The sequence below is a fragment of the Bos taurus genome, chromosome 5 (genome assembly GCF_002263795.3).
Source record: "Bos taurus isolate L1 Dominette 01449 registration number 42190680 breed Hereford chromosome 5, ARS-UCD2.0, whole genome shotgun sequence".
Classification (NCBI taxonomy): domain Eukaryota; kingdom Metazoa; phylum Chordata; class Mammalia; order Artiodactyla; family Bovidae; genus Bos; species Bos taurus.
The window spans coordinates 102581063-102593507 of NC_037332.1; the positions used below are offsets into that span (position 1 = coordinate 102581063).

Below are 12445 nucleotides of genomic sequence, written 5' to 3' on the forward strand. Positions count from 1 at the left end.
CCCTCTGAAAGCCAGAGGGGATCAGTGTGATCTTTCCATCAAGGTGCAGCAAAGGCCAAGGAGAATGGGTCCATAGAGGCCCAGTAATAGACTCTCTGATTGGGAAATGAAACGGAGAGAGAGGAGAGGCTACAAGGGAGTCATATCTGAATTCTTTCCAGAGGTCTGATATTTAAGTAGGAGGATGTTATTTGAAGGCAATATTGAGAATCTATTTTCATATGGTTTATTACAAATACAAGCACCTTTTTAGAGTCTGTTATATTCATGAATTTTGACCGATGTTGGGAAGTAAATCACAATAAAACAATGCCCTTATCTTTTTAGAAGTGCAGGAGAAAAACAAGTAGACAGTTTAAAGCCCTCCAAAATGTTTATGAGAGACTTGGATAATCAAAGAAAGGGAAACTGCCCTTTCAGAGGGCCATTTATTTGTATGAATCAACTGAAACAAAGGCAAAATGAAACTGTGGTCAGATTTATCCTTGTCTGGTCTCTTGCTGTACAGACATCCTGTGTCCTTAGGCACACGTAGCATCCTCCACACCACACCTGGACCCTCAGTGCTGCTCAGAGTACTTCACAGGTGCCTTTGTCAGCTCCCATTGCCCTTCCATCCCTCCAAGCTATGATAATTCTCTTCCAGCTTGTCCCCTTACTTCTATTCCTGTCAAATAAACTCCCAAGTGCAATTCTCTTATATCACTGAAATCATTAGGTGTAAACTATATAATCTCTTACTATAAAACACAGAATCAATATTTCATTACCTTCACCTTTGATGTGTCAGTACATGGCTAAGTGTTCTTTCAAAGTTTGGTTTAGGCAGATGTTTTAAAAGAAAACATGGATAAAGAATCTTTTCTAATAACAATGGAAGGAGAAGCTATGACTCAGAGCATTTCACCAGAGAAATTCATTTCACCAGAACTCAGGACAGTTCTCTGGTCCTACCAGCCAAATGGCTATGAATATTTACATTTAAATTTGTAAAGGAGACTTGAAACTTGGCATAAATCCATAAATTGCTTTCTGACTTGTTTAATGATATCCCCTGTGCCTCCACTCCTACTGACCTAGTGCAAAATAGCGTGTCATGGGGTAACTACCAAAACAACTCCACCCAGGGAGGTGCACCCTCATTCTTGTCCCTCCCTCCTATGGGTTCACTGTGCAAAGGGGTCTGTGAGTGGTGATTTGCAAGTATTTCACTCTTCCAAAAATTATATAAAAAATTATGAGGATCAATTATAATTGGAAATAATAGAGTAAACTCTGTCAGGTAAGATCACTGGAGAAGAAATATCAGAGACAGACAAGAGGAAAGTAGTGAAGCCCATCACTCAGAGATAAATGTGCCCTCAGGGAGGATGGGTAGATGTCTTAGACCTATCTAACTCAGTCATCTTCTATCGCCAGGTGATCAGACACCAACTTCCTTGGAACTTTCTACCTTCTCAGCCCATGGGCAATGCACTGACCGTACCTGAGCAGACGACCCCAGCATCCTCTTTATGCCCACAGTCGTGCCGCCCCCAGCCCTGGGAAGGGCACCTCCACACGTGGGACTCCTTTCCTCCGCAGTTCAGTTCATCCAGCCAGATGGGCCCTGATCCCTGACCTAATTCAGCAAATTGCAAGGCATTGAGGGCTTCTCCACAGCCCAGCTGCCTGCACACCACGCGGGCATCTTCCAGGTCCCAGCCGTCATCACAGATGGTGCCCCAGGAGCCCTGGTCAAGGATCTCCACTCTCCCGGTGCAGGGACCGCCTCCGTCCACTAGGCGGAGCTGTCTGCTGCCTAAGGAGAGAGAAATAAGACAATGGGGGGTTGACAGGGGCGTAGGGACCTGGGATAGGGTGGTGGAGATGAGAAGAGTCTTCTGGTCTTGAGTCTCCTTTGAGGCTGCAGAGCCTGCTGATTGAGACACAGAGTTTTTGCACTCCGGCAAGCACCTGGGTCTGGTATCTTATAGCAGCAATGAGAATAATAAGGTTGAAAATGGGCAAAAATAGGAAATATTACTCTACTGAGTAGTGTGAGACAGATGATGTTACCCAAGTCCTATTGGTATTAACCTTCTGATTTGTTGAGTTCTGCATTATTGTTTTTGAGTCACCAAGTCGTTTCCAACTCTTTTGCGACTGTATGGACAGTAGTCTGCCAGGCTTCTCTATCCATGGGATTTCCCAGGCAAGAATACTGGAGTAAGTCGCCATTTCTTTCTCCAGGGGATCTTCCCAGCCCATTGATCAATCAGGCATCTCCTGCACGGGCAGGTAGATCCTTTAACACTGAGCCACCAGGGAAGCCAGACAAAGGTCTATCTAGTCAAAGTTATGGTTTTTCCAATAGTCATGTATGGATGTGAGATATGGACTATAAACAAAGCTGAACACCGAAGAATTGATGCTTTTGAACTGTGGTGTTGGAGAATACTCTTGAGAGTCCCTTGGACTGCAAGGATATCCAGTCAATCGTAAAGGAAATCAGTCCTGAATATTCATTGGAAAGACTGATGCTGAAGCTGAAACTCCAATACTTTGACCACCTGATGGGAAGAACTGACTCATTGGAAAAGACCTTGATGCTGGGAAAGATTGAATGCAGGAGGAAAAGGGGATGACAGAGGATAAGATGGTTGGATGGTATCACCGACTCAATGGATATGAGTTTGAGCAAGCTCTGGGAGTTGGTGATGGGCAGGGAAGCCTGGCATGCTGCAGTCCATGAGGTCCCAAAGAGTCAGACAGGACTTAGTGACTGAACTGATTGATAAATAAAAAAGAAAAATTTAAACATTCTAGAGAAAAATAAAAATGGTAATGAAAGCTATCATAAAGTCTTCTAAAATAATTTTAAATATTTACTGGTTTTTCACTACCTGCATCTAATAACAAATATAAAAACAGACATACAGACATCTACAAATGTGTACACACACATACACGCATCCCTACCTGAATTAAAGTTTCACTAGAGGAAGGACTTTGCATATCTTATTTACCCTGTGATTCTATTAGGAGAGTGCCTACATATTGTATGCACTCATTCGACAAGATTCAACTAGTATGTATATGGAGAACCTTTTCTAAACACCATGATAGTTGCTTAATAAGTATTTATTGAATGAATGTGTAGATGAATAAAATTCATGAAATAGGAGTCCTTTAGCTTCATGCTAGTCAGTGAGATATTAATAGTAAAGCAAATATAAATTAAAGGTAATGTTTTGTGATAATAAATAGTGCATATTAAAAATAAATTTAATTTACCACACAGCATTGCTATTAGGTAAGCATTGTTGGATTTCCCCAGTGGCTCAGTGGTAAGGAATCTGCTAGAAATGCAGTAGATGCAGGTTTGACCCCTGGGTCAGGAAGATCCCCTGGAGAAGGAAATAGCAACCCACTCCAGTATTCTTGCCTGGGAAATCTCATGGATAGAAGAGCCTGGCAGGCTACAGTCCATGAAGTGGAAAAGAGTTGTCCATCTGTTTGTGACCCATGGACTGTAGCTTGAGAGGCTTCTCTATCCATGGGATTTCCCAGGCAAGAATACTGGAGTAGGGTTGCCATTTCCTCCTCCAGGGGATCTTCACAACCCAGGGAGGGAACCCACGTCTCTTATGTCTCCTGCATTGAAGGGGATTCTTTACCACTAGCATCACTGGGGTTAATACTGTATCTTATATTAGAAAGTTGGTGACAAAGTACACCTTAGAAGTTCTCATAACAAGAAAAAAGTAAGGGCTTCCCTAGTGGTCCAGTGGTTAAGAATCCACCTTGCAATGCAGGGGACACTGGTTTGATCTCTGGCCCAAGAAGATCCCACATGCCACAGGGCAACTAAGACTGTGTGCCACAATTACTAAGCCTGTGCTCTGGAGCCCTCAGACCAGAACTACTGAGCCTGTGTGCACCAACTACTGAAGCCCTCGTGCCCTGGAGCCAGTGCTGCACTACAAAAGAAATCTGAACAGCACAACTAGAGAAAGACTGTGTGCAGCAAGGAAGATACAGCACAGTCAAAAATAAACATTGAAAAGCTGGTAGCTATACTATCCTTAGGCTAGTCAACATTTTCCAGTATGTACAAATACATAAACATTATGTTGTACACCTGCAACTAATATTAATACTGTTATGTGAATTATATGTCAACTGCAAATTTTTAAAAATAGTGTTGGAACATGTGGATTAAATTTCCATCTTAACTTCTGAGTTAAATTCACCCATTCCAGTTCATTTTAGTTCACTGATTCCTAAAATGTTGATGTTCACTCTTGCCATCTCCTGTTTGACCATTTCCAATTTGCCCTGATTCATGGACCTAACATTCCAGGTTCCTATGCAATATTGCTCTTTACAGCATTGAACTTTACTTCCATCTCCCATCACATCACAACTGGGTGTTGTTTTCTTTTGGCTCTGTCTCTTCATTCTTTCTGGAGTTATTTCTTCACACTTCTCCAGTAGCATATTGGCCACCTACAAACCTGGGGAGTTCATCTTTCAGTGTCATACCTTTTTGCCTTTTCATACTGTTCATGGGGTTCACAAGGCAAGAATACTGAAGTGGTTTGCCATTCCCTTCTCCAGTGGACCATGTTTTGTCAGAACTCTCCAACCATGACCTGTCAATCTTGGGTGGCCCTACCCGGCATAGCTCATAGTTTCATAGAGCTAGACAAGGCTCTGGTTCATGTGATTGGTTTGGTTAGTTTTCTTTGATTGTAGTTTTCATCCTGTCTGCCCTCTGATGGATAGGGATAAGAGGCTTGTGGAAGCTTCCTGATGGGAGAGACTGACTGAGGGGGAAACTGGGTCTTGTTCTGATGGGTGGGGCCATGTTCAGTAAATCTTTCATCCAATTTGCTGTTGATGGGTGGGGCTGTTTCCTTCCTGTTGCTTCACCTGAGGCCAAACTATGGTGGAGGTAATGAAGATAATGGTGACCTGCTTCAAAAGGTCCCTGCACTCACTGCTGCACTCAGTGCCTCTGACCTTGAAGTAGGCCATCACTGACCCATGCCTCTGCTGAAGACTCCTGGACACTCATGGGCATGTCTGAATCAGTCTCTTGTGGGGTCACTGCTCCTTTCTCCTGGGTCCTGGTGCACACAGGTTTTGTTTGTCCCTTCTAAGAGTCTGTTTCTCCAGCCTGTGTAATTTCTGGTGGTTCTATGGTAGGGTAATGGTGACCTTCTCCAAGAGGGCTTATGCCATACCCAGGTCTGCTGCACCCAGAGCCACTGCAGCAGGGCACTGCTGACCTGCACCTCCACAGGAGACACTTAGACACAGTTCTGGCTCAGTCCCAGTAGGGAAAATGACTAGACAATTCAGGTATGATCTAAATCAAATCCCTTATGATTATAAAGTAGAAGTGACAAACAGATTCAAGGGATTAGATCTGATAGACGGAGTTCTTCAGAGAACTATGGGTGGAAGTTTGTGACATTGTACAGAAGGTAATGATCAAGACCATCCCCAAGAAAAAGGAATGCAAAAAAGCAAAATGACTGTCTGAGGAGGCCTTACAAATAGCTGTGAAAAGAAGAGAAACAAAAAGCAAAGGAGAAAAGGAAAGATATACCTATTTGAATGAAGAGTTCCAAAGAATAGCAAGGAGAGATAAGAAAGTCTTCCTCAGTGATCAGTGCAAAGAAATAGAGGAAAACAATATGATGGGAAGGACTAGAGATTTCTTCAAGAAAATTAGAGACACTAAGGGAATATTTCATGCAAAGATGAGCACAATAAAGACAGAAATGGTATGGAACTAACAGTCAGTCACTTTAGTCACTCAGTCCTGTACAACTCTTTGCAGCCCAAAATTGCAGCATGCCAGGCCTCCCTGTCCATCACCAACTCCCGGAGTCCACCCAAACCCATGTCCATTGAGTAGGGGAAGCCATCCAACCATCCCATCCTCTATCATCCCCTTATCCTCCTGCCCTCAATCTTTCAGCATCAGGGTCTTTTCAAATGAGTCAGCTCTTCATATTAGGTGGCCAAAGTATTGGAGTTACAGCTTCAACATCAGTCCTACCAGTGAACACCCAGGACTGATCTCCTTTAGGATAGACTGGTTGGATCTCCTTGCAGTCCAAGGGACTCCCAAGAGTCTTCTCCAACACCACAGTTCAAAAACATCAATTCTTCAGTGCTCAGCTTTCTTTATAGTCCAACTCCCACATCCATACATGATCACTGGAAAAACCATAGCCTTGACTAGACGGACCTTTGTTGACAAAGTAATGTCTCTGCTTTTTAATATGCTGTCTAAGTTAGTCATAACTTTCCTTCCAAGGAGCAAGTGTCTTTTAATTTCATGGCTGCAGTCACCATCTGCAGTGATTTTGGAGCCCAGAAAAATAAAGTCAGCCACTGTTTTCACTGTTTCCCCATCTATTTCACATGAAGTGATGGGACCGGATGCCATGATCTTCGTTTTTTGAATGTTGAGCTTCAAGCCAACTTTTTCACTCTCCTCTTTCACTTTCATCAAGAGGCTTTTTAGTTCCTCTTCACTTTCTGCCATAAGAGCAGTGCCATATGCATATCTGAGGTTATTGATATTTCTCCTGGCAATCTTGATTCCAGCTTGTGCTTCTTCCAGCCTGGCATTTCTCATGATGCACTCTGCATATAAGTTAAATAAGCGGGATGACAATATACAGCCTTGACCTACTCCTTTCTCTATTTGGAACCAGTCTGTTGTTCCATGTCCAGTTCTAACTGTTGCTTCTTGACCTGCATGCAGATTTCTCAGGAGGCAGGTTAGGTGGTCTGGTATTCCCATCTCTTTCAGAATTTTCCACAGTTTATTGTGATCCACACAGTCAAAGGCTTTGGCATAGTCAATAAAGCAGAAATAGATGTTTTCCTGGAACTCTCTTGCTTTTTCAATGATCCAGCGGATGTTGGCAATTTGATCTCTTGTTCCCCTGCCTTTTCTAAATCCAGCTGGAACATCTGGAAGTTCACAGTTCATGTATTGCAGAAGCCTGGCTTGGAGAATTTTAAGCATTACTTTACCAGTGTGTGAGACAAGTGTAATTGTGTGGTAGTTTGAGCATTCTTTGGCATTGCCTTTCTTTGGGATTGGAAGGAAAACTGACCTTTTCCAGTACTGTGGCCACTGCTGAGTTTTCCAAATTTGCTGACATATTGAGTGCAGCACTTTAACAACATCATCTTTTAGGATTTGAAATAGCTCAACCAGAATTCCATCACCTTCACTAGCTTTGTTCATAGTGATGCTTCCTAAGGCCCACTTGACTTCACATTCTAAGATGTCTGGCTAAGGTGAGTGATCACACCATGGTGATTATCTGGGTCATGAAGATCTTTTTTGTACAGTTCTTCTGTGTATTCTTGCCACCTCTTCTTAATATCTTCTGCTTCTGTTAGGTCCCTACCATTTCTGTCCTTTATTGAGCCCATCTTTGCATGAAATGTTCCCTTGGTATCTCTAATTTTCTTGAAGAGATCTCTAGTCTTTCCCATTCTGTTGTTTTCCTCTATTTCTTTGCATTGATCACTGAGGAAGGCTTTCTTATCTCTCCTTGCTATTATTTGGAACTCTGCAATCAAATGGGTATATCTTTTCTTTTCTTATTTGCTTTTCACTTCTGTTCTTTTCACAGCTTTTGTAAGGCCTCCCCAGACAGCCATTTTGATTTTTTGCATTTCTTTTCCATGGGGATGGTCTTGATTTCTGTCTCCTGTACAATGTCACAAACCTCCATCCATAGTTCATCAAGCACTCTGTCTTTCACATCTGGTCCCTTAAATCTATTTCTTACTTCAACTGTATAGTTATAAGGGATTTGATTTAGATCATACCTAAATGGTCTAGTGGTTTTCTCCACTTTCTTCAATTTCAGTCTGAATTTGGCAATAAGGAGTTCATGATCTGAGCCACAGTCAGCTCCTGGTCTTGTTTTTGCTGACAGTACAGAGCTTCTCCATCTTTGGCTGCAAAGAATATTATCAATCTGATTTCAGTGTCGACCATCTGCCAAGAGAAAGCACTGGACCTGACAGAAGCAGAAGATATTAAGAAGAGGTGACAAGAATACACAGAAGAACTATATGAAAAAGACATTCATGACCCAGAAAACCACAATGGTGTGATCACTCACCTAGAACCAGACATCCTGGAATCCAAAGTGGCCCTTAGGAAGCATCACTATGAAAAAAGCTAGTGGAGGTGATGAAATTCCACTTGAGCTATTTCAAATCCTGAAAGATGATGCTGTGAAAGTGCTTCACTCAATATGCCAGCAAATTTGGAAAACTCAGCAGTGGCCACAGGACTGGAAAAGATCAGTCAACATTCCAATCCCAAAGAAAGGCAATGCCAAAAAATGTTCAAACTACAATTGCACTCATCTCACACCCTAGCAAAGTAATGCACAAATTTTTTCAATCCAGGCTTGAACAGTACATGAATCGTGAACTTCCAGATGTTCAAGCTGGATTTATAAAAGGCAGAGGAACCAGAGATCAAACTTTCAACATCCATTGGATCATCAAAAAAGCACGAGAGTTCCAGAAAAACATCTGTTTCTGTTTTATTGACTATGCCAAAGCCTTTGACTGTGTGTATCACAACAAATTGTGGAAAATTCTTAAAGAGATGGGAATACCATACCACCTGACCTGCCTCCTGAGAAATCTATATGCAGGTGAAGAAGCAACAGTTAGAATTGGACATGGAACAGACTGGTTCCAAATAGGGAAAGGAGTACATCAAGGCTGTATATTGTCACCCTGCTTATTTAACTTATATGCAGAATACATAATGTGAAATGCCAGGCAGGAAGAAACACAAGCTGGAATCAAGATTGCGAGGAAAATATCAATAACTTCAGATACACAGATGACATGACCCTTATGGCAGAAAGCAAAGACGAACTAAAGAGCCTCTTGAAAGTGAAAGAAGAGAGTGAAAAAGTGGCAGAAAGCAAAGACGAACTAAAGAGCCTCTTGAAAGTTAAAGAAGAGAGTGAAAAAGTTGGCTTAAAACTCAGCATTCAGAAAACTAGGATCATGGCATCTGGTCCCATCACTTCATGGCAAATAGATAGGGAAACAATGGAAACAGTGGCTGACTTTATTTTGGGAGGCTCCAAAATCACTGCAGATGGTGACTGCAGCCATGAAGCTAAAAGATGCTTGCTCCTTGGAAGAAAAGCTATGACCAACCTAGACAGCATATTAAAAAGCAGAGACATTACTTTACCAACAAAAGTCCATTCAGTCAAAGCTATGGTTTTCCCAGTATTCACATATGGATGTGAGAGTTGGAATGTAAGAAAGCTGAGTACTGAAGAATTGATGCTTTTGAACTGTGCTGTTGGAGAAGACTCTTGAGAGTCGCTTGAATAGCAAGAAGATCCAAACTGTCCATCCTAAAGGAAATGAGTTCTGAATATTCATTGGAAGGAATGATGCTGAAGCTGAAAATCAAATACTTTGGCTACCTGATGTGAAGAACTGATTCATTAGAAAAAACCCTGATGCTGGGAAAGATTGAAGGCTGGAAGAGAAGGGGATGACAGAGGATGAGATGACTGGATGGCATCTCTGACACGATGGACATGAGTTTGAGTAGGCTCCGGAAGTTGGTGATGGACAGGGAAGCCTGGCAAGCTTCAGTCCAATGAGTTGCAAGGAGTTGGACACCATTGAGTGACTTAACTCTACTGGTCTTAGCTTCATTTTGTGGACCCATGATAAATTAATTACTTAAATATGAAAAAATAAAATCTCACTATTATCATTCTATGGGTTTAAGACAGACACAGAAACATACAGTAATTCACCTGCACATGAGATGTAGGCTTCCTCCTTTGGAGAGCATGAAGTATAATTCCAATGGTCAGAAGGACACTGCCAGAGAGAAGTATCTGTGTTCCGACACTGGATTCCATCTACCCACCGGGGTCTAGAACCTTCTCTAAGAGCAACAGAAGAGTTGAGACTTCCACTGTCCCCACAGCCAAGCTGACTGCAGATGATGGACACAGTGATGTCTTCCATGGGGCTTCGGCAGACACTGCCCCAGGTCCCGTTGTAGAAAACTTCCAGCCACCCAGCACACTGCTGATCCTCGCTCACCATTCTGAGGGCCAGGAACTCTAAGATCGAAAGGGAGGAATCAGGACTGGTGAAAACTTCACTCAGTGCTCTTGGTTTTCCTCTCTCCCAGAAATAGTGGCCATTCATCCCTGAACCAGCTGAGGAGATACCCAAAGACTGAAAGTTGTCTCCCTTTTATCTGACTTTGTCCATTTGTGTATATATTTTTAAACATTTCTACCACCATGATGTAGTGAATATGAACAGAGAAGAAGAGCAACCTGGGCACCTGTAGGGAGGGGAGCTGAATTCTGCTTCCTGACAAAACCTCTAAGACAGTTTGAAAGGGATGTGATATGATATTGGGGAGGTGGCAAAATAATGAACCCTCAGATGTCTCATCCAAATCCCTGGAACCATGAATATATTACTTTACCTCACAAAAGGGATCTCACAGATGTGATTAAGGTTAAGAATCTTGGGATGGTGAGATTAATTAATTCAGAATTGGAATATTGTGGATTAACTATGTAAACCTAGTCTAATCACATTCTTGTTGGGTTGGCCAGAAAGTTCCTTTGGTTTTTAAGTAAAAATAAAAGGCATTTTTCATGTTCACCAAGAACTTTATTGAACAGCATATTCATCATTTTGTTCCACTACCTTCTGCCATTTTCAGGCAACTTCATAATTCCCTCTTCCCAAAACTTTTATCTTTCCAAGCAAAGAACTATTCCAAGTGTGTATTATAGTCTTCCAGGGAATTTAAATTTTTTCCATTAAGAGAATTTTGTAAAGATCTAAATGAATGGAAAGCTGAAACTGCAATGTCTGGTAAATACAGCTGATGAATCAGAACTAGCCAAACTGTGGCAGTTTTTCTCTGGCCTACAAAGATGTATGTGATCTTGTATTATCCTGATGGAAGATTATGCATTTTTGTTGGATTAATTCTGAATGTTTTTCATTAAGTGCTGCTTTCAGTTGGTCTAATGGGGAATAGTACTTGTTAGAATTATATTTCGGTTTTCTGGAAGGTAGTCTCTTAATAGAGGACTCCTTTCCAATACCACCACATACACAACATCACCTTCTTTGGAAGAAGACTGGCCTTTGGTGTGGTTGGTGGTGGTTCATTTTACTTGTGCCACAATCTCTTCCATTCCACATTATTGTGCAGTATCCACTTTTCATCACCCATCACAATTTGTTTTAAAAGCAAAACGTTTTCATTATGTTTAAGTAGGGAATCTCATGTATAAATACTGCCATGAAGGTTTTTTTTTTTTTTTTTTTTCACTTATGTGAAACTCAAACATCAAAGCAATTAATATAACCAAGCTGGTACAAATGACTTTCAATGCTTGATTTGGATATTTTGAGTATGTTGTCTATCTCTTGCATGGTTTAACATTGATTGTCTTCAAGTAATATCTCAATTAGATTGCTATCAACTTCAACTGGTCTACCCTACTGTGCAGTACTGTTCAGTGAGAAATCTCCAACACAAAACTTCATAAATCACTTTTGATGAATGTGATCAGTCACCACACTTCCATACACTCTACAAATTTGTTTTGCATTTCAGTTGTGTTTCTAACCTTTCTTGAAATAATAAAGCATGATATGCTGAAAATGTTGCTTTTTTCCCTTCTGTTTTCAATATTAAAACGGCTACTCAAAAATTCACCGATTTTGATTTTTTTTAAAAGATGCATGTTGATATGATAGCTGCCACAAAACAATCTAACAAAATTGTTTCAAACGAAGTGAAAGACAACTAAGTGTTACTAGACCATCTTACAGGAAAAAAAGAAGGAACCTTTTGGCCAAACCAATAGAAGCACTCTTTCTTGGCTCTAACTCCAGGGAGGTGTGACTCTGGATAATGGTTAGAGATGTGCAGCATTGCTGGTCTGATGATGGATGAAGAGGGGCTATGAGCCAAGGAATGCAAATTGTTTGAAAAGAAACTTGATATAAAAAATGGGATTCTTCACCAAAGCCTCAGAAGTGATGTGGCCCTGCTGAAATCTTAATTCCAAGAGGGAGATCCTGTTGAACATCGACCCTACAGAACTCTAAGGCAATAAATATATGTTGTTTTAAACCACTGTGTGGTAATTTATTACAGAAGCAAACAGAAACTAGTACCATGGACTTAAGATTTTCTTCCCACATGTAAGGCAAGGTGAATCCTACTTTCAACTGGAAATTCTAAGAAATGGCTCTGCCAGGAAACTCTGCTGAGAAGAAAGGACTAGAAGGTCCGCTGCTACAGGAGGACATGAAAGCACCTAGTCTTTACGTCTGCTGGAAAGACCGGATCCAAGGGAGGAAGCTATCTTCT

The 12445-nt window shown here is 41.4% G+C and overlaps 1 protein-coding gene across 2 annotated transcripts in view; it reads right to left on the reverse strand.

Moving 5' to 3' along the window:
- WC1-10 (WC1 isolate CH120) overlaps nucleotides 1-12445 on the reverse strand; it is a 49753-nt gene that overhangs the window by 15648 nt on the left and 21660 nt on the right. For both annotated transcript variants that reach the window (XM_059887254.1, XM_024992667.2), the window contains 2 exons: nucleotides 9840-10154; nucleotides 1487-1801 (listed from right to left, as the gene is read on the reverse strand). In XM_059887254.1, coding sequence (XP_059743237.1) covers nucleotides 1487-1801; nucleotides 9840-10154 — 630 coding nt within the window. The remainder of the gene's footprint in view (nucleotides 1-1486; nucleotides 1802-9839; nucleotides 10155-12445) is intronic.